The sequence below is a fragment of the Dermacentor variabilis genome, chromosome 2 (genome assembly GCF_050947875.1).
Source record: "Dermacentor variabilis isolate Ectoservices chromosome 2, ASM5094787v1, whole genome shotgun sequence".
NCBI classification, from domain to species: domain Eukaryota; kingdom Metazoa; phylum Arthropoda; class Arachnida; order Ixodida; family Ixodidae; genus Dermacentor; species Dermacentor variabilis.
The window spans coordinates 145,500,016-145,523,512 of NC_134569.1; the positions used below are offsets into that span (position 1 = coordinate 145,500,016).

A 23,497-nucleotide genomic window follows, 5' to 3' on the forward strand; every position below is an offset into this window, starting at 1 on the left:
GCTTTTATTCATGTGGTTTCGCGCCTCAATTTTCGGTCATACATAAAACTCGAGGCATCTATATCAGGGTCCCATGTGCGAATTAAAAACACGCGCCTTCAGCACGCAGCTGCATTATCGTTGTGCATGTCGTTTTCTATAGAGCAGCTGCAAATAAATGCCCTACAAACAAAACAAAAAAATAATGGATCCTAACGTTTGGAACGCACTGACAATAAAAATAGAGCGGAGTTAGCCTTCGCGAAGTATAAGCGAATGCTTATCCGTGCGCAATGTGTAGCGCTCACCCATATTTCGCAAAACTGTTATAATGTAACGTCCACCCTACAAAAAAGTGTTTTCGGTGCTTTCGAGCAACGTTCACACAAAACAAAACCAACGGCCTAGGCACAAATAGGCCGACAGCTGCGCGTCCACGCTTCCATTCACGGCAGCCAAACATTTTGCAGCAAACTGTTATTTGCAGTTTACAGCAAATGACTGTTATTGCTAAACAAAGTATCGGTAATTATCAGAAGGGAAACAACGACAAATGCTTTCGAAGAAATGCAGCAATAAAATGGGTAATTAAGTTGTTTTTTTTCAGTTTCACAGCGGAAGCCTGCGTACTGTGACAACCTGCGACAATCTGTGGTTTTTGCTTGTAGTCCGTCATTTAGTGCATTCGGCAGTGTAGTCATGTAGTAGTTTCATCTCTTTACGCCACACCCATTCTTATTTTCCCTAAAACGAGCCCTCATACATGCAATAACGAGGCACAAGTCCTTCAGCGAATTCCTTTTTTTCTTTTTCCACAACTTCTGCCCTTGTTATTGCGGCAGCAATTATATATGGACACTCCAATCGCATTTCTGCCGTCGGCGTCGTCCTGAGGTTCCGTATGAAGTCCAAGGGCGATAAAATCGTCGCCACGCGCCGTATGCTGTATGTGCGAATGAAAGCATGCGAGGGTCTGCCGGCGATCGCGGCTCAAGATCGCGCACGAAAGGGAGGAAAGCGGGGAGGAAGCGCGCCGTCTTCCGTCGCGCGCAAGGCTCCGTGCGCGCGTTCCACTCCGGGCGACGCGGGCGGCCGCACGCGCCCGGGCCGATATGTATCTTGAAAGCCATCTCCGATGGGGCCTGAGTCCGCCGTGCGCTGTTTTCACGGCTTCGTTCGCGTTGATGCGAGACGTAGTACGAAGGTAGGTTCGCTTGCTGCTGCTGCCGCGCTTCCTCACTCCAGTATTTTGACAGCGAGTTTCCGCGGCCATCGAGTGAGGCGTGTTCGTGTTTGCTTGTGCGCTCGTGACACCGTGCTTGTTAATTTAGACAGTTAGCGAATGTTTACAAGTTTATACGGTCAATAAAACTACTATTTACTTCGTATAGCTGTCCATTAATTTGCTATCGCAATAAATGCTTCGCCTTCCCGCCGAAACTGCGACTTCTTTTTCGATAACCACTTATTTAGAGGCAATTAACCATTGAATCAGCAGCTATATATCCTTGGAAGGCTTACTTGCAATCCCTCTCTAAAGATGTTGAGAGGGTATTCATGCACATTCTTAATGGCAATTGATAATGTTATTTTTTAAAATGATTGCAATAGTACCCAACACTGAGCGGTCTTTATTTCACTGGTCAGTACAAGCGTACACATAAGTATAACAAGATATGCGTTGCTGGACGCATATATTTAGAGCAGGAACTTCCTGCTTTAAGTATATGCGTCTGCGTTTGACTATTCTGTTCGGTATTCGACACTCACTATTCATATTAAAAACAATAATATTTGCACAACTCTATTTTATACTTTTTTTATTCAAGGGGCTTAAGGAGACAGCGCGTCTGATCATGGTACCGCGCTACAGTGAACTATACCACGTTATACCAGTAGTGATACTGCTGGTATCGGTACTGTATCAAATGTATTTTCGTAAACTATGAAAGCCATGTAGAGAGGCTGATTGTACTCTGCAGATTTCTCGATTACTTGATTGATGACATGGATGTGATCCATTGTAGAGTTTCCCTTTCTGAAGCCAGACTGTTTTCTTCGTTGACTGAAGTTAAGTGTTGCCCTTATTCTATAGGAAATTATCTTGGTGAACATTTTATACAATACTGGAAGTAAGCTAATGGACATTTAATTTGTCAATTCTTTGTCGTCTCCCTTTTTGTGTATTAGCATAACGTTGGCATTCTTCCAGTTCTCTGGGACCCTTGAAGTTGTGAGACCCTTCGTATGAAGGGCCGCGCAAGCTTTTCAAGCATGATGTCTCCTCCATCTTTGATTAAATCGACTGTTATTCCAACTTCTCCTGCCGCTTTTCCCCGTTTCATATCTTGCAAGGCTCTCCTAACTTTATCGGTAGTTGTAGAAGGAGCCTTTGTAACCTGTTCATTACAACTTCCAATGGAGGTATCGTGGCTGCTCTGGGTATTGTGCAGGTCAGTATAGAATTATTCCGCTGCTTTTACTATATCTTCGAAATTGATGATAATATTACCCTGCTTATCTTCCAGTGCATACATCTTGGCTTGTCCTATGCCAAGTTTTCTTCTCACTGATTTCATGCTGCGTACATTTTTTACAGCTTCCTCAATCTTTCTCACATTATAATTTTGAATATCCCTTACTTTGTCCTTATTGGTCAGTTTTGACAGTTCCACGGATTCTATCTGATCGCTCGAGTTGGACACTTTCATTCTTTGTCATTTCTCTATGAGCTCCTTCTTTACTTGGGAGGGCGCACCTACTGGTTGCCCTGGTGCCTTACCTCCAACTTCAATTGCTGCTCCTGAAGCCAGTCTAGTTACAGTTTCGTTCACTACCTCAATGTCATTTTCATCCCTCTGTTCTAAGGCTTAATATTTGTTTGCAAGCACCAGCCCCTAAATTGGTCTGCTTTTACCGTTACTGTGTCTAGTTTGGCCTGTTTCTTCTTGACCAATTTTACTATTTCTCTCTTCGTATTGAGGTGAACCCTAGACCTCACTAACCTATGATCACTGCATGCACTTTACCTTACCTAACACTTCTACATTCTGCACTATGCTTAGATCAGCAGAAAGTATGAAATCTGTTTCATTTCTTGTTTCACCATTAGGTCTTTTCCAAGTCCGCTTTCTGTTGCTACGCTTCCTGAAGAAGGTGTTAATTATTCGCAGCTTATTCCTTTACGCGAATTCTACAAACATTTCTCCTCTAGCGTTCCTAGAATAGATGCCGTAGTTGCCAATAGCTTGTTCACCAGCCTGTTTTTCCCCGCTACGTAGGTCTAGCTCACTAAGAAATTGGTAACCGCGAGGCCGCCGCCACGTTGCCACGCTGTGCGGGCGCAGACGACGAGGTGCCAACACAGAACACCTATGTGCCAATTCAGTCGAGATGCGCAATCAAACGAGATCCCGAGCCTTCCTCTGTATGGTGGTATGGTGGCGCCATCCAGTTCAGGCGCCGTAAATATTATTAATAGCCATCAGATCTTTCTCACGAATACCCAGAATGAACTACGCACTTTGCCAATACGTACGGACTAAGTGTAGATGCTTGTTCTTTCATCATATTTCGATAATTTTTAGCGTTACAGAATGAGAGGTAGCAACATGGAGGCGCCATTGTGGTAGTTACTTATGTGGCCTCAGCTGTTTCCCTAGAGTCTGTGTATACTAAATCTGTGATACAATTGATATCTTCGCGAAAATAGGAGCTTTTGGTACCAGAATAGGCGAGAATAGGAGCTTTTGGTACCAGAATAGGAGAAAAAAATAAAAGACTCAGTGCCCTTCCACTCTGTGAAGAAGGATGACCATCGAAGCTGTGTCCGCCGCGGGTCGGCCTGGCATTGAACTATCTTTGGGATCGGCTCAAGCATGGGGAGCGCTTAACGCCTGCTTCACCTCCGCCGTGGGTCGGCCTGGCATTGAACTATCTTTGGGATCGGCTCAAGCATGGGGAGCGCTTAACGCCTGCTTCACCTCCGCCGCGGGTCGGCCTGGCATTGAACTATCTTTGGGATCGGCTCAAGCATGGGGAGCGCTTAACGCCTGCTTCACCTCCGCCGTGGGTCGGCCTGGCATTGAACTATCTTTGGGATCGGCTCAAGCATGGGGAGCGCTTAACGCCTGCTTCACCTCCGCCGTGGGTCGGCTTGGCATTGAACTATCTTTGGGATCGGCTCAAGCATGGGGAGCGCTTAACGCCTGCTTCACCTCCGCCGTGGGTCGGCCTGGCATTGAACTATCTTTGGGATCGGCTCAAGCATGGGGAGAGCTTAACGCCTGCTTCACCTCCGCCGTGGGTCGGCCTGGCATTGAACTATCTTTGGGATCGGCTCAAGCATGGGGAGCGCTTAACGCCTGCTTCACCTCCGCCGTGGGTCGGCCTGGCATTGAACTATCTTTGGGATCGGCTCAAGCATGGGGAGCGCTTAACGCCTGCTTCACCTCCGCCGTGGGTCGGCCTGGCATTGAACTATCTTTGGGATCGGCTCAAGCATGGGGAGCGCTTAACGCCTGCTTCACCTCCGCCGTGGGTCGGCCTGGCATTGAACTATCTTTGGGATCGGCTCAAGCATGGGGAGCGCTTAACGCCTGCTTCACCTCCGCCGTGGGTCGGCCTGGCATTGAACTATCTTTGGGATCGGCTCAAGCATGGGGAGCGCTTAACGCCTGCTTCACCTCCGCCGCGGGTCGGCCTGGCATTGAACTATCTTTGGGATCGGCTCAAGCATGGGGAGCGCTTAACGCCTGCTTCACCTCCGCCGTGGGTCGGCCTGGCATTGAACTATCTTTGGGATCGGCTCAAGCATGGGGAGCGCTTAACGCCTGCTTCACCTCCGCCGTGGGTCGGCTTGGCATTGAACTATCTTTGGGATCGGCTCAAGCATGGGGAGCGCTTAACGCCTGCTTCACCTCCGCCGTGGGTCGGCCTGGCATTGAACTATCTTTGGGATCGGCTCAAGCATGGGGAGCGCTTAACGCCTGCTTCACCTCCGCCGTGGGTCGGCCTGGCATTGAACTATCTTTGGGATCGGCTCAAGCATGGGGAGCGCTTAACGCCTGCTTCACCTCCGCCGTGGGTCGGCCTGGCATTGAACTATCTTTGGGATCGGCTCAAGCATGGGGAGCGCTTAACGCCTGCTTCACCTCCGCCGTGGGTCGGCCTGGCATTGAACTATCTTTGGGATCGGCTCAAGCATGGGGAGCGCTTAACGCCTGCTTCACCTCCGCCGTGGGTCGGCCTGGCATTGAACTATCTTTGGGATCGGCTCAAGCATGGGGAGCGCTTAACGCCTGCTTCACCTCCGCCGTGGGTCGGCCTGGCATTGAACTATCTTTGGGATCGGCTCAAGCATGGGGAGCGCTTAACGCCTGCTTCACCTCCGCCGTGGGTCGGCCTGGCATTGAACTATCTTTGGGATCGGCTCAAGCATGGGGAGCGCTTAACGCCTGCTTCACCTCCGCCGTGGGTCGGCCCGGCAGCTATCTTTGGGATCGGCTCACGTATGGGGAGTGTTTACGCCTGCTTCACTTCCGCGAAGGGTCGACACGGTATTGCACTATCTTTGGGATCGGCTCACGTATGGGGAGTGTTTACGCCTGCTTCATTTCCACCAAAGGTCGGCTGGCACTGCACTATCTTTGGGACCGGCTCAAACAGTGTTTCACGCCTGCTTCAGCTCCGCCAAGGGTCGACCCGCTACTTTGGAATCGGCTCACGTATGGGGAGTGTTTAACGCCTGCTTGATTTCCGCCATGGGTTGGCCCGGCGGTATTGCACTATCTTCGGGATTTCTTTGTCTGCAGCGGACACGATAGTGAGGAGAGCAGCACTTAACAGCTTCGCTGTAAAAAAAAAAAAAAAACCCCGGTCTGCACTACTCACTCTCCGGAAATAACACGATCTAAAGCGCATGGCTTCTTGGCACGAGGTATAAGCCGATGCCCGCGCAGCGCTGAAAAAGTCAAATGAGCTCAACAGGCGAAGCACTGATTGCGATAACAAATTATCAGATAGCTATACAAAGTAACGTTAGTCATTTTATCGGCTGCATATACTGCTGTAAACATTCACTTACTAAGTTAACAAGCCCATTGTCACGCGCGCACAGGCAAACACGAACACATCTCACTAGACGACGGCGGCCACACTTGCTGTCAGATTGCTGCAGTGATGAAGAGCGGCAGCAGCGGCGAGAGAATTTCCATTCGTGCTGCCTAGCTTCACGGCGAAGTAGGCGCGCAAGAACATATGCCCGCGGCACCTCCAGCGAAGCTTCTGCGTGATTTCTTTATTAATTAAGGATGAAGTGGTAGGGATCAAGGTAAATGAAATGTTGGGCCATGTTGCTAGCTACCTTCTGCGTAGCAAGGTTTCCTTCCATTGTATCGACCACACCGTGCAATACTCTAGCATTTCCTTCGTCACGACCCCGCCTCATTTCTGGTTGCTGCACGAGGCAATTACGTCACGTCACCAATGGAGCGGGGCCGAGGAGCTTCGAGAAGACCGTGCGGAATTCAGTTTGAATTTCCAGCAGTTATCACCGCATAATACGTTGCCACACACAATCGGCAACTCTTTTTTTTTTTTTTGCAATGCGCAAACCCTTACATGCGAGGTAAAATAGAGAGAGCGAAGTCTTTGCAAGACGTCATCGGCACCAGGTTTGGGCTTTAGCTTGTAAATCTGTCATCGTCAACTCGCTGGAAAGGTGTGCAACCTAATGCTCGAATTATTGGGCCTGAAACAAATGGCACTCCACAGCAGGTCCAATGGCAAGGAAGCTTACCCCGACACCATTGACAATGAGCAAGATGCAGTAGGACTTCGCTAAAACGATCGCGTTACGTACGATTTCCCGTCGCCAACGTTTGCGATCGGGAACACAAACACAAAAAAATTACCCAACAGAGCCACGATTATTTTTTACCGTTTCGTATGAAAACACGGTTTTTCGGCACCAATGTTCTGTACACCGCAAACTGCGATCGTACGATACGCTTTTCGGCCGCTGTAGACCTCGTAAACAAAGGAAAAATGCGCGAGGCGCGCGCGATCGAGAACACTGCCCACCGCGGCAGCTTCACCGCAATATTCGCCCGCCCGTCTCGCGTGAAAACGCCGGCGCGCACCGTTTCCTATTCCGGCACCAGCAAATCCCATCCAGGGTTGTCGCACGCCGCATTCACAGCTATCGCCGCCAACTGTATTGCGATATGCATCTTGGCCTATCTGCTTCGCAGCACGTGGTGCCATTGAAAGCGTACTGCACGCTTTTAATAGGCGATATGCCAAATGCGCCGCCGCTCCCCGCTGCAGGCGGCGCGATGCGAGCGCCACGTTTCGCGTCGGCGGCATCCGGCGTCGCCCACCAGCTCAATTTTTTTAACGTCGCCGTCTTTAAACACTGCGCCACAGGAAAACAAAACGTGTCTCGAGCGGTCGAAGCCCCACTAGCTCGACGCGCCTCGTTCGTAACGTTTTGCCTTACGCATATGCCAAATACACTTGCCTGTCAAACTCTCTAGTTAGTTTGGTTCTTACGTTTTCGCAGTTAGTATGTTCCTTTGAGTTTTACCTACACGTGTGAACGAGGTTCTACTGTGAATCTATTGCCACTGTGGTCAAGCAGTGCGAACACGAAATCGCAATTAAAGGAGACAGCACTTATTGGGAAATGGTATACGCAAGATATGCAGTTTTTCCCCCTTCTTAGGATTAACTGCACAGGTATCAATCCCAACTGTGAGCCAGCACTGTGTGCCATTATTTGTCTTGTCCTTGTGTTTGCGGCACTTAGATTCTGGGAAAATGTGGATCATGCCACATTAACTCGCCCTATCAAGTTGCATTCTTTATTCACGAGAGTAGCTCGTTGGGCTAGTTGGTACAAGGTTATGCTAGGAGAATTCCAGAAAACTAGGAAAAAGGAAAAAATCGAGGCAAAGTAACAGGAAGGTGGCTGGAGACCTGAACTTCTTGTGTCCTAACACAAAAATCCATAATCTGATGTTACATTCACTAATGAAGGTTAACTTATAATTCAGTTTGTTTTTTCTTCTGTTCAAAATTAAAAAAAATTAAATTATGGGGTTTTACGTGCCAAAACCATTTCCTGATTATGAGGCATGCCGTAGTGGAGGACTCCGGAAATTTCAACCACCCGGGCTTCTTTAACGTGCACCTAAATCTAAGCACACGAGTGTTTTCGCATTTCGCCCCCATTGAAATGCGGCCGCCATGGCCGGGATTCGATCCCGCGACCTCGTGCTCAGCAGCCCAACACCATAGCCACTGGGCAACCATGGCGGTATTCTTCTGTTGAATGAATTGTTGCATTTTTAATATATTACAGGCTTGTGCCAGCGTGTTCTGTAGTCTTGGGCAGCAGCTGAGCAACAGTGTGGCAAACAAACCTCGCAACAGAACCCTTGACAAACGTGCATACCCAATTCCATGCAACTGGACAGCCAGGACAAGTGAGTGTTTTATTTTATTATCTCTGTTGTTGAGAAAATGGCAGCACTCTAGTAAGAGCCCCCCTCCCCTTGGTCACTTGGGCCTGTTGTTCTGTGCGTCGGCCATAACTCTCTTGCGCAGGTGCTCCTTGTAGGCGAGGATGTCCCCTTTCCACTTAGTGACGGTCTGGTGCTGGCACACCCAGATCTCCTCGGCCACGCGGCTGATGAGCCGGAAGTCGTGGCTCACCAAGACCATGCCACCGTCGAACTCGGCGATGGCCTCGGCTAGTGCGTCGATGGTCTCCATGTCCAAGTGGTTGGTCGGTTCGTCCAGTAGCAGCAGGTGGGGCACTTGCCATGCCAGCCAGGCGAACACAACGCGGCAGCGCTGGCCATCAGACAGTTGCCGAATCGGGCAGATCTGTGACATGAGAGAAGAGGGGGGTGAAATTTGGTCTCTGCTCAACATTTGACACAGAAAAAAAGAAAAGAGCATACAATATGCACATGCAGAGGCGTGGCTTTAAGCAAGCCTTTAATGGGAAGTACAAGAGGAGTCAGAAGGTTATGGGATGTGGGCTTTGTGAAAAAGTTGAAGTTCTGAACAGCCTGTTGGCATCCAGTAAAGCTCTACTACACTAAATTCACGGCATGCACTAGTATGTGGTGGAAATATCAATATCACACTGCATTCCCAGACAATGTAAATACTAGGACTTTTCACAGATCCCATGCTGTGTGAACTTATGACACTTATGGTACATGTTAGCCATATATGTACACATTATCATAAAGTAAAACGTGAAATAAAACAAGAACACACTCGACATGTCCAAACTTCACCAAGTAATTGACTATATGTGCAAGTCATGCAACATGCCTCTTGGTCACAAGGAGATTATCCCATGTTGGATGAGAGAATCAATGTGCAATCGGAGTTCTGCAAACATGCACTTTATTTTTATGTCTTGTATGACATCTTTGGAATCAGCCACTGACATCCACAGTGTCCCTCCTTCATTTGTTTGCTCCCAGAGCCATCTCTTCACACTTAAGCAATAGAGCCAGCTTTGTGTTACTCGTACATGCTTCAGGAAAAAGGAAGAGAGAGAGAGAGAGAGAGAGAGGGAAAGAAGAAGAAAACCCACCCCGATTACGATTACTTCATTCAAAAATGTTATTGATTACAATGACTAATTACTGCCCCATGAAAGTAACTGAGCAATTATTGAAATGTAATCGATTACGTTCCTGTTAATTTCCTGCCAAACTTCAACATTGCACAAACACGGTAAGTAGAACGAGCTTGGCTCTTTCAGTGCATCCTCTGCAGCCATTTACACGTTTATGTTCACGAACAGTTGCTCTTCAAAAATTTCATTGGCCATCGTCCCTCGTTTTCTTGCGAGGAAATCAGTGTCGACACTGAAAACTCGTCTGACATGTGCGTGGGAGTGAAGGGCAGTGTTTCTACATATGGGCACCTTGGCCATATGATTGTATTAACTAAATGCCCCGATGGTTGCTTCTGGATGCTCCATAAAGAGCAGAGCTTCAATGTTGCCAAGTCTCTGAGAAAGTGCTCCCGGCAGGGCTCATGAAAAGATGAAAAAAATTGTCCATAGGTTTTTGCCGGCATCAACATTCGAAGTGGGCATAACTATGGAGCTACAGCAGCCCCAGTTCACTTTGTTACCCAACATCTGGTGCAGCGTGAATATGGCGAAACAAATACTGAGCGGCTGCATTCGCCCGACTGAAAATGTGCATCCACGAGGTTGCTGCATGGCATGACTGCATGCGTTTCGCTGTAGCTTCTGCCATATTCAAGTGTTCAAGGCTGCATTGCCTGTTATAGAGTGTCTCATAAGTAAAGCAACTGGTTACATGTAAACATTCAAGAAAGTACTTGAATTACAATACTCACATAAAACGTAATTAATTAAATGTAGGGGTGTGCAAAAATGTGAAAATTCAGAGTACCATTCAATACTATATTTTTAATATTTGCATTAGTTTTGAAACGAATATTCAGAACAAATTAAATATACTGATCGCTGTGCGCTAGCATAAGCGGTTCTTGGCGTTTGTTTCTATCTAGTCAAAGAATACATGTAACATTTTTGTGCTTAATTTTGTAATTTAGTGCTGCTGATGAAATTTAGCCTGTAAAGTGCGCTCAGCCATTGGACTGCTAAGCTGTGTGAGCAAGTCAGCCTGTCGGTACAAAGGGGTGCCGGCTAGGGGTTAGCGAGGGTAGATTTAGAACGAAATGAAAGGAGATAGGGGTGACTGTGCAGAAGAACACAACTGCAATAAGAATGCTCTTCCTGAGAGCACAGGTCCCATGCGTCGATCCTCAGCAGTGATGCCCCAATTCTGAGTTTATTGCTTGACAGCAATGCGAAGAGTCCCAGCTGCCACAGGGTCAAACGCCTCAGAGTTTATCGGAACCTGATGCTAGATAACAAGGCACAGTTTGGCGATAACAGACAGCTAGTAGGAATGACTCAATTTCCCTGGTTAAGATGAGTCAAATGTACAATCTTTTTGTATAATGTACAATCTTTTTGTATTCATTACGTACAAGTCTGGTGTTAATAAATGATGTATTCATTCATTCATATAGAAGGCCCTGTTAGGCTTCTCGTAGCATTTACCCTCAATCCTCTGCTTGAAGAGCTCTTCTCATCTTGAAACTGGTAGCACGGAATGCGAGGAAAGAAAGGGTGTGCCCCTACTACATTAGCTAGTAGTAAGCCACATGCGTCACATAATCAACTTGGCGTTTACTTGTAACTGCTATAACAAAACGACAGAGTGAAAAAACAAAAAACAAAAGACATGCAGCCAAAGATCCAAATTAGACAGGCTCACAAAAAGACGCGAGGCTTGAAGAGATCGACAGTGGTCGAACAAGGAATTCCTTAGCCTGGAGCCAACTATTTGACAAGTCTTCATCAGAGTCCTGACAAAGACAGGTTCCCTTGTTCAAATACTGCTGAGCATAGACAAATAACAATGTGGCCTTAATAAACGAGAGATACTGCTCTCCCATTCCATGAACTCTTGCTTCATGTACTTGTGTTCCGTAAACTACTATTTCACAACTATTCTAGCAGTGAAATTATCTTTATCCTTTATTAGCATTCATTTGTATTGCCACTATTTTTGAACAACAGCACAGGTCCATTACTGCCCACCCGTCTCTCCCTTCCTCCGACACACTTCACAAAACTAGTCAGCCTCACCCACCTGCTGCCTTCCAGTGAGGCCATAGCGGCCGATGATCTTGCGCATCTCTTCTTTCTCCTTAACCTCTGGAAAGCTGGACATCATGTACTCCAGAGCAGACATGTTCAGGTTCAGTTGCTCTGACAGGTGCTGCACAGGTATAGAGAATAATGTCACACACACACACACATGTACAAGTCTGGTACAGAAAGCACTAGGGTTGCTAGAAAATCAACAACCAGGCAAATGTGAACCACAAGTTTATTGACAATACCATAGTAACTTGTTACTGCAGTCACATGGCGTGGAGGGAGCACTCCCATTCACCAACACAGATTTGAATCACTGGCATGCGTGTTTTGAGCATATTTTGGAGGCAGTGGGCTATGCACTCGAGTGTTCGAATGCTGACATTTCGATATCTGCCTGGTTATCTCGAGTTTTGTTGCTCCATCCTAGCTGCTGCCCGGTGGTGATAAAGACACAATTAAAACAAGATAAGGGATCAATTTCCTCTTCTATGTGGCAGTAAAGCTGCTGTGTATAGTGCTATCTGACGGGTTCAAAGGTAGAAAACGTTCGAATTGTGATCAGGTGCTGAAAACGATGGAAGGAGTGGAATACGGAGATAAGACTACCTACAGACGCAAATTCTGTTTATCTTGCTGACAGGGCAAGACTGGGTCACATGTATCGTATCTACTCGTATAATGGTAGAATTTTTTGTCAAAATAACTGCCGCATATTCAGGGGTGCGATCATTATGCGTGTTAGATTTCTCATCCCGCATTTGCTGCGGGATGACAACAGGTCAACAAACAGGCGGCTGCCGCTGTAACAGTGCAGGGACACCAAAACAAAAACGGCGACCAGCGGAGCAAGCCGAACACGATTTTTTCTTCTTGCGAGTACATTACGCGCATTGAAACAGTTTCTTCTGTATCAGTAATGAATAATATCGTTAACATCGGCAAGTCTGCGGCAATAACGTCGCCATATCCACTATGAGGGGACAAACAGAGATGGGCATGCTTAGCTGCCAGTGACATAGAAACACACGGTAGGCATGCTGCGGAAACTGCGGCATTTGTCTTGACTACTATCCTAATACGGCACGTTTCCGCTAAGGGTGAGCGAATTCTTAGATGTGTTACAAGCGTCGGCGTATTAATAGGGTACACTTCTAACGTATCAGTCTAAACGTGGCTGCTATTGTTGCTGCTCGTGATTTGTTGCGTATCCACGAGTGCAGACGAGAAGAATTGAAAGGCGCCTTTCTTGCTGTTGACCACAACCATTATAGGGCCCACAAATAATAAAGCCAAGGCAAGTTTGGTTGTCGCTTTTTTTTTTTTTCATGGAGGTATGGGAAGTAATGAAAGGAATTAAACGGGGCATCTGCTTAATAAGAATGTTTGGTGTGTGCAGACCGCTTGGTATGTCTGAAGAGTCATTTGCATAGCATTCTACAGATGGTAAGCGCAATCATTATTAGCTAGACTTGGCACACGACATAGCCATGGCAAGTTTGGGGTGAATTCATTACATGGGAAAGAATCGAATTTTGACGACAATATTCAGGGGTGTGATGATTATGCAAGTGCGATCATTATGCAAGTAAATACGGTAATTGCTGGCTTCTGGTAAGTTGCAAGGCATTTGAAAATGGCCAACAAGCTGCACAATACAGCTAAAGAAAGCCAAGGATTGCATAGAGATGTAAAGGAAATGTAAAGAAAGCTTTGTAAAATAACAAATCAAAAGCTTCTTCAATTGGGGTGGAGGAGGCAGGGGGGAGGGAGCGCGAGCAGTCAAGGCGGACTTGGGTCACCAGGTCATGCAACCGGTGCATCGGCATGGCCGCTCTGCCGGCCTGACAACAGCCAGTGGATAGCTGTTCTCATCCATCGCAGCCCAAAAAGCGGTTCGCAACATCTGAAATTCGGCATCTTGTAAGCTAAGTGACACGGGCTGGAACTTTTAAAGTTACGCAAGAAGTGAGGTCATATATGTCTCACTCCATGCATTTCGTAGTGAAGTTGTATTTGACCGGTAATGCTTTTCTTTTTTACGAAATAACCACTTCATGCAATACAGCTATAGCTTATGGACTTCAGGATACATCAACTCTCACATTATTTGTGCTGCTCAGATGTCACGCACCATATTTTGATTGTGAGTGCGAGCTGTGCGGTATGGTCGCTGACAACACAATTATGCCACTCTGCTCATTCAGTGACAAGTAGGTCCAGACCTAGAGCGCTTTCCACATAATAATCTCGTCACGTTTTGCTGCATAATTGTACGAGACTTAATCTTACACCAAAATGCATGACACATATCTGTGTCTCTCAATGTGATGCCCTATTTTTTGGTCACAAATGCAAGCAGTGGGAGAAGCCTTTTTACAGTGCTGCCTGTTATGCCTGATACGGGTCCCAGCACACAGACAAAAAAGAAATCCTTCTTACCTGATGGTATCGAGCAATCTTCAGGTGCGAATGTGTCCGGATCAAGCCATCGTTAGGCACAAGCTGTGTGGAAGAAAAAGCAGCATCAAAACCAATGCTCTTTCTAGGTTTCAGAAGAACACCAGGGAACCCTCGCACTGCACAATCACTGCAATAAGCTCACGCCAGAAAGGTCGAGACGAAAGTGCAGCGGGAAACACCACTACATGACCAATGCGGCTAGAAAGTCCTGTCGAGCAAATCTTTTGCAAAGCTTCGTAAGTGCACTTTTCCAAATGCAAAGGTAGGACACTATGCAGAAGTAGTACACAGCACACAGAAGAAGAATGAGCACATATATAAACATGTTTAAAACCAGCTGAAGCCTCTTCAGTTATTCATACTGAAATTGTAAAGTTACGGTGGGGAACTGCAAACCTTGTGCACATTAGAGAGCTATGTGCACCGTACAAGAACACATTGCTCATGCTGCAGTCGTCGACCGATTTTCCTCACCTCGCGGAGACCGAAAGATAGTCTGAAAAATCGAACAGCCCGAAAAACTCGCTCAGCGAGAAAAATAAAATACATTAGGCTTACAGCGGCATTTTGTTAGCCAAAGAAGAGCGGGCATGACCTCCGAGACTGGATGATGTCGCATGCTGTCTACTGAAAGCGTGCGCGTCCCAATCTTGGAAGTTATGGAGTGGGCCACTGGCCAGTCAAGCCTGGCCAAGCTAGTGGGAAATACATGGCAGCGCCCAAAAGAATTGGGTAGCGCGGCTCGGAACGAGTGATCTAGTCTGGAAAATCGAACTTTGGGGCCTAAATTTGTCAGAAAAATCGGTCACGAAATGCTTTATGGGAACCCTGACAGTGAATTTATGAAGTCTGGAATATCCATCAAGTCCAATGTTTTGGAGTCCGAAAAATCCGCCGGCAACTGTATAAGCATCAATGATATTCTTTCACATCTGTGTGAACTATGCTTGCTTGATCAAATTACATCATGAGTGTTACATGTCACTTGTGCTGTAGCTAGCACTACAGGCCCTTCGTGTGTGCAATGGGAGTCTTGAATTTTGTAAAGTGTGACCATAGCCAACTGATCTGTCTGCCATTCAAACTGACAACCGCCAATTACACTGTCAGCACTGCCACTTAGCATGCAGGCACAACACTTTCCATCTGAATTTCATTTGCCGCGTCTCTGCTATACATGCCAGTCCCCTTGAGAATATGAACGGCAGGCTGTCTTCTGCTATTGGCATGCAGACAGCTTGTGTCTTGCGTACAGGGGAAGTGAGGAGTGCTGGAGGTGACAGTGGCTTGTAGAATGGTGACTGGCGTCACTATAGAAAGACTTGCCGACTAATTATGAAATGTGGGCAGCACAACAGACCAGGGTGGTGAAAGAAAACATCAAAAGCATTTTCATAATCACTGCGTATCGTGCTATCCTCATTTCACAGTGAAAACCTATGAACTTGAATGAATGTCAAGCTTGTAACTCACCTCGCCACAAAGGAGCTTGAGCAGGGTTGATTTTCCGGCTCCATTGGGTCCTACCAGGGCCACTCTCGTGTCCAGGTCAATGCCAAACTCGAGATCCTTGTAAATCCAGGGCTGCACAAATGCCACCGGTACTAAATCATGTGCAACCTATCTGGACCAGGCAACCCTAGACAAATTTGCAAAGCAGTGCAGGTGCTTGATGTGCCTGATGCACTTAAGGGGGGACACGGGTCTTGAGGCGAAAAAATGCTCGAAAAAAATCAATTTTTTGAAAATAACATTTTCAGTACCTACAACTACTGTTCCTTTAATTCACCAAGTTTCACACCTCGTGGAAGAGTATTTTGCCTGCAATATCAATTTATAACATCACTGTGAGCTGAATTCCACGCAAAAACAACCCTTTATATCGTGGCGCGTAGCTCTTTTCCTACGCATGCGATTGCAGCCATCTTGGTCTCGTTGGAAAGAGGAGCCTTTCTTCTCCAATTTCCTGCCAAAAGCGACTGTGTCGGCTCACCGGTGATGTTAAAATCTGCGAAAAAAAAAAAAAGTCCGAATGCGCGATCCGATTCGTCGACTAGCGCGCGTGATCAGAAACGCGGGCTGTGGTTGGCGGCGCGAGGTTCCCGACGTCTGCTCCATTCCGCAGACGATGCGACGGCATGTCTCGTAGGTTTGCGACGAATGCGCAACGATGACCAATCCACCAGAAAAGTTCGCTAGGAGGCACAACTATGGCAAAAAGAAGAAGCGATCAGCTTATAACTTTCAGATGCGTTCCATTCCTTCGGAAAACAGCGTCCGCCGCCAACCGCAAGTGATGCCAAAGCCGTGAATGATGCCGAAGTAGGCCTAGCCAGCTCGCCTATGAGTGAGTGTGTTCCGGACAGCGGCCACGTTTGCCGTGCCACTGCAATGTTGCAGCGTGCGGATTTGCTGCAGAGGGAGATGAACGCTCAAAAAAAATACTTCAAGTTCTTGCGTCAACGCCAGCGACAAAGCGGAAGTTGGATTTGCTCACTCGTGCCGACGGCACTGCAGTCAACGCTATCATCAGTAAGACTCCGTGAACGCACTAATCGTTTCTCAAGTGCAAGGTGCGCAGCGGTAACGTCGCAGTAGGCAAAAGCAAACCGGAATAAGGCCTCACCATAAAGATCATTATCACGTGCGCGTGCTGCGGCGATATCGCGTCGGCGTGGAGCTCGACCCGCATGAACGGCAACCTTGCTGCGCGAACGATGCAAGCCACTGGGAATCTGCGAACGACGCTAAACAATGTTTTTGGCACATTTGGGTGGCCGTGGTCACAGCGACTACATTACTGGTGGCTTTTAGCCACTTTTACTGCAAAATAGTGCTAAATTATTTCTGCACTTTTGGATAAAAGTGAATGTATTTCTTTTTTTCTCGTTTTCTCAAAACATCGATTTTTGACTTGCTGATTTGTGCTGATTTGCAGCAGTATATCTGTGCCTTCAAGGCAGCTAGAGCCATAGTTTTTGTTGTGGCTTATTTGTAGCTGAGTGTGCAAAGTACACAATGGTAGGAACAGATATGGGAATTTATGCTTTAAAATTTTTCAGTTCTGCTTTAGATCAGACAATAGGAAACTCACATTTGGAACAGTGGATATTGAATTGCTATAGTTACAAATATTAGTTATATCAAAAAGGTATACCTACCATTGTGTTCCCTGTGTTTTCTAGTACTAGATATGTGGCAATATTATTTTTTTGTAGCGCGGGTATTATTCTCTTGTTTCTGCAAATGATGAACAATGAATCTCATTTATCTTGAGAAGTAAATGGCCTATTGGAAAAATAATTACATATTTGAAATCATCACAAGCATCTTAATAAGGTTCGAAAGTCTCATAATTACTAATGAAAAAAATGAATATTATTTCAATAGCAGTGTCCCCCCTGAAAAGGTCTGTTGTCGCATTGTTAGTGTGGAGAGAAAGCGAATGTCCTCGGCAGCTTTTCAGGCAGCTGCAAAGTGGAGGCAGAGAGGAAATCCCCATCCAGATTATTCCCCTAGAGCCTTCTGAGCCATTGGCTATGACAATTTCATGCATCCAGGATAATAAAATGCTTTTTTCACATGGTGGCTAGTTTTTTCCACTTTTCCCAACACACTTTCTTTTGGTAATTAGCAATTTTCTGGGAGGCATAGTTACTTGCCTAATCATCCAATTTGAATGATGTTTGCTTTATCTGATAGCTAGGCTCCCAGGGAGTGCAGTAAGTCTATAATACCACATTTCTGCACCTTGAAGCATGCTGAAATTTTAAGGAAAGTATATATATATATATATATATATCGCATGTGAAGTTAAAACTTTTAACTTTTGTAACTTTGGATAGAACAGAGGTAGAAACATGAGACAATGCTTACTGCACTCCTTGAACATTCAGTAATACTTTCACATAACTTTTACATTTCTTACTGGAAAAAAATTTCTGCAGTCATCCCGACACATCGGAACAGGAAAAATTGTATAAATTATTTTTCTCATTATGTAGAGAAAAACTAATTACATATATGCATCAAGCACATTAAACTACATATTACCCACAAATTTCATTCCTCTAGCAGCAATATCAATAATGGTATTGCTCAAGGCCCAGGTCCCCCCTTAATTTTGTGCCTGTTACGACTGGCCTGTGTGGTGAACAATTTGTGTTATGCCGCCAAAACAACGGTGAAAGCCTGGACATTTTAAATGGCAAAAAGATGTTAGCGCTTGTGCACGCATTCTCGCCGCCTCCTTACCCACGGCAGACACGGTACCCTGATGTCTGCGTAGGCTCCACAATGTTGCCTCCTTTCAGCGACCGGGACAGTTAAGGGGGGGATGTGGGTTCTAAAATGTTTTTCTTTATTTTTGGTTCAACCTGAAATAAACTTCGTTGTTTCTATCAGTTTTTCTGCTGATTTCATATATATAATTAGTTTTTTGATAGCTGCTCTGGTTCAGAAAGTATTAAGTCTGAAAATAAACTTAATGGGTACTTCTCATGGGGCCTTTTGGCAATTTCGCATTACTAAATGCAAAAAGTAAGTGCACGACGCCGATGCCAAAGACTTGCTCTATGGGGTGATGCTATTTTTATTTGTTTGAAAGCACTCGAATTAAAGAAAGCAGACCAACATTTACTGTGAATATTTCTTATTTTCATTAATTATTTTTTAATGTAATTTGCAAAATGATGCTTGAGTAACAGAGATAGCATCACCCCCTACATCATTCAACATGAATACACTGATACCAAACTAATTGTCTCTGTAAGAGAAAAGCCCGGTAAGACTGAGTGTGGTGTGTAAAAACATCGAAATGAGAAAAACTCATTTGATGTTTAGACATGTGTAGACAGGGAGTACCATCGTGGCACACAGCGGTGTATTGGTCTCATGTTACCCGACGGGTATTGTGCGTAGTGTAGAGCAGAAACATGTACATTGTGTACGAAATGCTTTGCACTTACTGCACGCAATTGTTTCAATGAGCTTTCGTCCCTCCCACACCAACAGAGATGTACATAGGCACTGCAGACAACTGTTTCACCTCACCTGGAGCTTTCAGTCTGCTTACGCTGCGACTTTCTCAAAACAAGAACGCAACAATCAAGCCAAACACTGTGCAAAGAGGCTGCGTCAGTGCATACTTGCCATGGCGTACAAGTAGCAATACAGGTTCATTTGATCAGTTGGAACACCTCAAGAGAATGGAATGTCAAAAGATGCTTACCCCGTCGTCACTGTACCGGAAGGACACATTCTGCACCATGATCACCGGTGGTGGAATCGGGCCACACGAAGGAAAGTAAAACTGCACCGTCTGCAATTAACAAGACGAGCACAGGTGAATTGTCTAGAAAGCTCTTTTCCTAATGCATTTTTTTTTCAACCACGATAAAGGAAAACCATGACATAAGACAGTCAAACTCTCTGAGTAAAGTTCCTCTTATCCTTAGCTCTCCTCACTCGCAAAACCTACAGCCCACTGAATCACAGAAAAAGCACTGTGCCAGGGTGTCTACCAGGTCGACATTACCAAATTCCCAGAGTTTTCCAGGTTTCCCCGAGTGCCTTTGCAAGATTCCCTGAGCGACACAGAACTTTGTTTTATGTAAAGATGGGCTGATACCATATCACCTGATGCTTCTCTAGTAAGCATGTTAACAAATAAACGATGTAATCCAGCTTGAATAGTAAGGAGCAGCAACTATTTTATTCAAAAAGAAAACAGAAGAGAGGGGTTAGAAAAATGCACAGTGAATAAAATACCGTACACCCTCATGTAATGGCTGCCGGTTTTTTAACGAGATTTGGGGCGAAAATCGGGATACGTGGTGGTGCCATGAAGCTGTCCGAATTATTGGGCATGTCCAGAAAATTGTGCGTCTGGAAAGTCGGTTGTTGACTGTAGATTGGCAACTCCTCCAGCCGATGACACAGCGTCAAAGACGATTTGTTAAGATTCCTCTCTGTTACTAGAGCCAGCATTAGCGCGACTCTCATTCCCTTTCAATAAAGTTGCAGCTAATTTTCCCTGAGTATTTCCAGACTATTCAAGATCCCTGAGAATTCCGTTTTTCCGGTTGGTAGACAAGCTGCATGCACATGCTTTCAAGACTTTTCGTGCCAAGATTTGACTCATGCAGGGTTTGTACTGTAACATTCGCGGTGCTGGTCACATTCTACGTTGTAATTTGCAGATAAGATTGCCCCGCTTGCCGCGATATCTTCCTTTCTTTTGCCACTCCCTGAATGGCTGCTTAGTGATCAAAAAGCGCGTCGCCGAACGAGTAAACGTCATTGTCTTGCTGCCGCTGCGTGGGTCGTCTGTTCTTTGGGCCGGTCATTCTGCCGCCCTTGGCTTCTAGCCGTCGAATACGTAACAGTACAGCACATTAGACTGAAAATTCAAGGACAATGCAAGGATTTCAAAGATGCTGAAGGCCTAAATTTAAGGAGGGGGAAACGAATCTAATTTGTACACACAGACTGAAGAAAATGATGAGATCTTAGCAGCTAAGCAGCTTCGAAGTTGGATGCATGCTTCAAGCTTTCCAGGTCACGTTTTACAAGTTCACATTGTAATGATATCAGCTGCCTTCTGGCATGATCCTTAGCAGTGTCCAACGTCAGCCAAATTAAGATATTTGTTGTACTAAAAAACCAATGGCTGAAACTTGCTTTCTGCCAGGCATATAGAGAGTCTAGGACTTGGAAATGAAGCGATGATGGCTGCGGTGTGAACGAACTAGCAAAACACACTCACAAAAAAAAAAAGGGCACAGCTTCGTCGTTTGATCTGGCCAGCTCCCAAGGGCAAAGGTGATTTAAAAAAGCCTGTCTTTGGTTACCGTGGAAATGCCACATTACAATCATTTAGAGAGACTCCTAATGAAAATATCTAGCATTGTTTCCCGAGAGACAGTGTTCATGACATAGCCCCTTTGCAGAGTTTGTTACTTTGAATGTTTGAGTGTACCCCCTAACCCTGCTTTTCAAGGAATTCAAGAGGCACGAAGGATGGCTAAGAGTAGAGTTTTAAGCGCACTTGAATCTGTTTTTACAAATTCAAACGTTTTCAAGGATTTCAGAGATGTACGAACCCCATCATTGTTAGGTTTTGGCAGCGCTGGGTGATGAAGTTTATTTACAGCTGCACAACAGGCAAATATAGTGAACCTGTCTACATGACTTGTATAATGGGGCTAGAAACCAGCGTCTTGCATATCAAATGGCATGATTGACCGCTATGGTGCTTTCTAGGCTTCCAATATTGTCACATGACGCCTCTACTGAAAATAATAAGTTTTTTGCCAGGGAACTTTGCAAGATAAAAACAGCCACCCTGAAAGTGATGTTTCTAGCAGAAACTTCCCCTCCATCCAATTCCCCAAGCTAAAAGACTGGGGAATGTGGCAATGAATCTTTTTTTATTTAAGGAAATAAATTGATGACATTTGGCATGCAGGTACGATTTGTTATGCTGATATAATTGAAATCAGTTTTGTGCTATCATAGTTTTCAAGTAACAGCACTTGACAGCTTCTAATGGTCATCCCCAAATTACAAAAGTTCACCAAGATTTTCACATCAGCATGTCCAGAAAGGCACACTCTGTGCAATAAAGATATTGGTGTATTTTTTAAAATGCCAAAATGAGCCTAAAAAGTCTTTTTAAAGCTTTCTTATGCCCATTGTCTTACGGCTTGCAAAAAACCCATTATAATTTTTTTTTAATGAAGTGCAGATAAAAAAAAAAGGACAGCTTTAGTGCACTCATCATTGTTTCAGGCTCTAAGTGCAAAAGACAATGATTTTTTATTCATTCATAGCGAAATTGCATTGAGATGACTGAAAGCAACTGCACAAAAAATGAAAGCTGAGAAAACAGAGCTCAAGGTTTCATTTGTTGTACACATTTAAATCTTTACTTTGAGCACCTAAAACTCGCCTGGGACATTGTCCTTTGCCTGTGAGAATGCATTTTCTTTACAATTTGATGTAGTTTTTTGCTTCTTTGCAGCAGTTTCATGCCCCTTAGTTGCCTTTTTGATGTGTTGTGCAGAGGTAATGACGGCACATTCAAAATGCGAAAACTTCTCTCGCTGATGCCACGTTGCCGTCATGACCGCACGTGGATGCGCTTTCCCAGTCACCCACATGCGCCGGTCGTGCCTCATCGACAAGGTCGGCGGCATCCGCTTCTGCGAGTAGTTTTTCTCCCTCTGTTCTATGCCTTCTGCGGTCTTCCATACGTGTGGGCCATTTCAGAACTTGCTCCTTTTGGGGCTTGTCACAGAACACGTGTGTTCCACGATTGTTAAGCACATTGACTGGAACGTGCAGCTTGCTTCTGCACAAATGCGCGTGAGAGGCTCGTCAGCAATCCAAATTTACAACAGTCAATAAGAGCACAATGCCGTCTATGCCTTTTTTTCCGCTCGGGTTTGCTGGTTTATTTTTCAGTAGACAAATACATCGCTGCGGCCATCTTGAGCTCTGATCTCTCCTCTTTGTGATGCCAAGGTGGCAGGACTGCGTCAATGAATAGCCGAGCGATCCGCGGTGTGACGGCGCCTTTTGAAGCCCGATTTCTTTCCGTAATTCTTGATAACAGCAGTCTAGAAAAGTGCCGTTTTCTCTATTTCTACTGTGTATTTTGTTATATTATTTCAACACAATAAACAAAGGTCCATGGATGGCAAAAAATAAATAAATAAATAAATCTGAAAATCACAAATTTTGACAATTTGACCATTTCAATTGCCACGTCCCCCTTAAGGACAATGACTACCATCTTCGTAATAATATCTGCTTAACTTCTGTTCAACAGCCCGATCCAAACAACTTCTGTGCAATGAACTTTGTATCAAGTGGACTCAACTGCATTGTCTGCCACCTCCAGCATGATGACCCACAGCAAAGCCAGCAGTTTTTAAATACAGTCCATGCACATTACTATGGATCTGCATACAACATACTTTCGGATATAGCAGACAGTTCTTCTCACTTCGTTTTGTCTGCCTATAGTATCAATGCAACAAATTCAGCTTTAACAAACCTGGCTATAACAGACTATTAGTTACAAGAGACCCGCTTAGCTTCGAAGCCACTGCATATAGCACTTTCGTGAAGTTTTGATATTGTTTTGATAATGCTTTCTCATTGAATCAATTTACAGAGAAAAGAAGAGAGGATGCTATTCGCGGTGTCCAAACAGCAAAGCGCTTGATGCAGTCGAGCCATCTCGCGTGTGGTGTAGCAGCGGCCACATGCGGACTCAGATCCGAACTTGGCTTGCACCGGAGCTCTAGTTGACCT

The 23,497-nt window shown here is 45.5% G+C and overlaps 1 protein-coding gene across 1 annotated transcript in view; it reads right to left on the reverse strand.

The window, feature by feature from the left end:
- Positions 1 to 8,463: 8,463 nt before the first annotated feature.
- The window catches only part of LOC142572825 (ATP-binding cassette sub-family F member 2), a 38,755-nt gene continuing 23,721 nt past the window's right edge, over positions 8,464 to 23,497 (reverse strand). The window contains exons 10-14 of the mRNA XM_075682208.1: positions 19,407 to 19,496; positions 15,650 to 15,760; positions 14,156 to 14,218; positions 11,706 to 11,834; positions 8,464 to 8,871 (exon numbers count right to left, since the gene is read on the reverse strand). Coding sequence (XP_075538323.1) covers positions 8,542 to 8,871; positions 11,706 to 11,834; positions 14,156 to 14,218; positions 15,650 to 15,760; positions 19,407 to 19,496 — 723 coding nt within the window. The 3' untranslated portion in view covers positions 8,464 to 8,541. The remainder of the gene's footprint in view (positions 8,872 to 11,705; positions 11,835 to 14,155; positions 14,219 to 15,649; positions 15,761 to 19,406; positions 19,497 to 23,497) is intronic.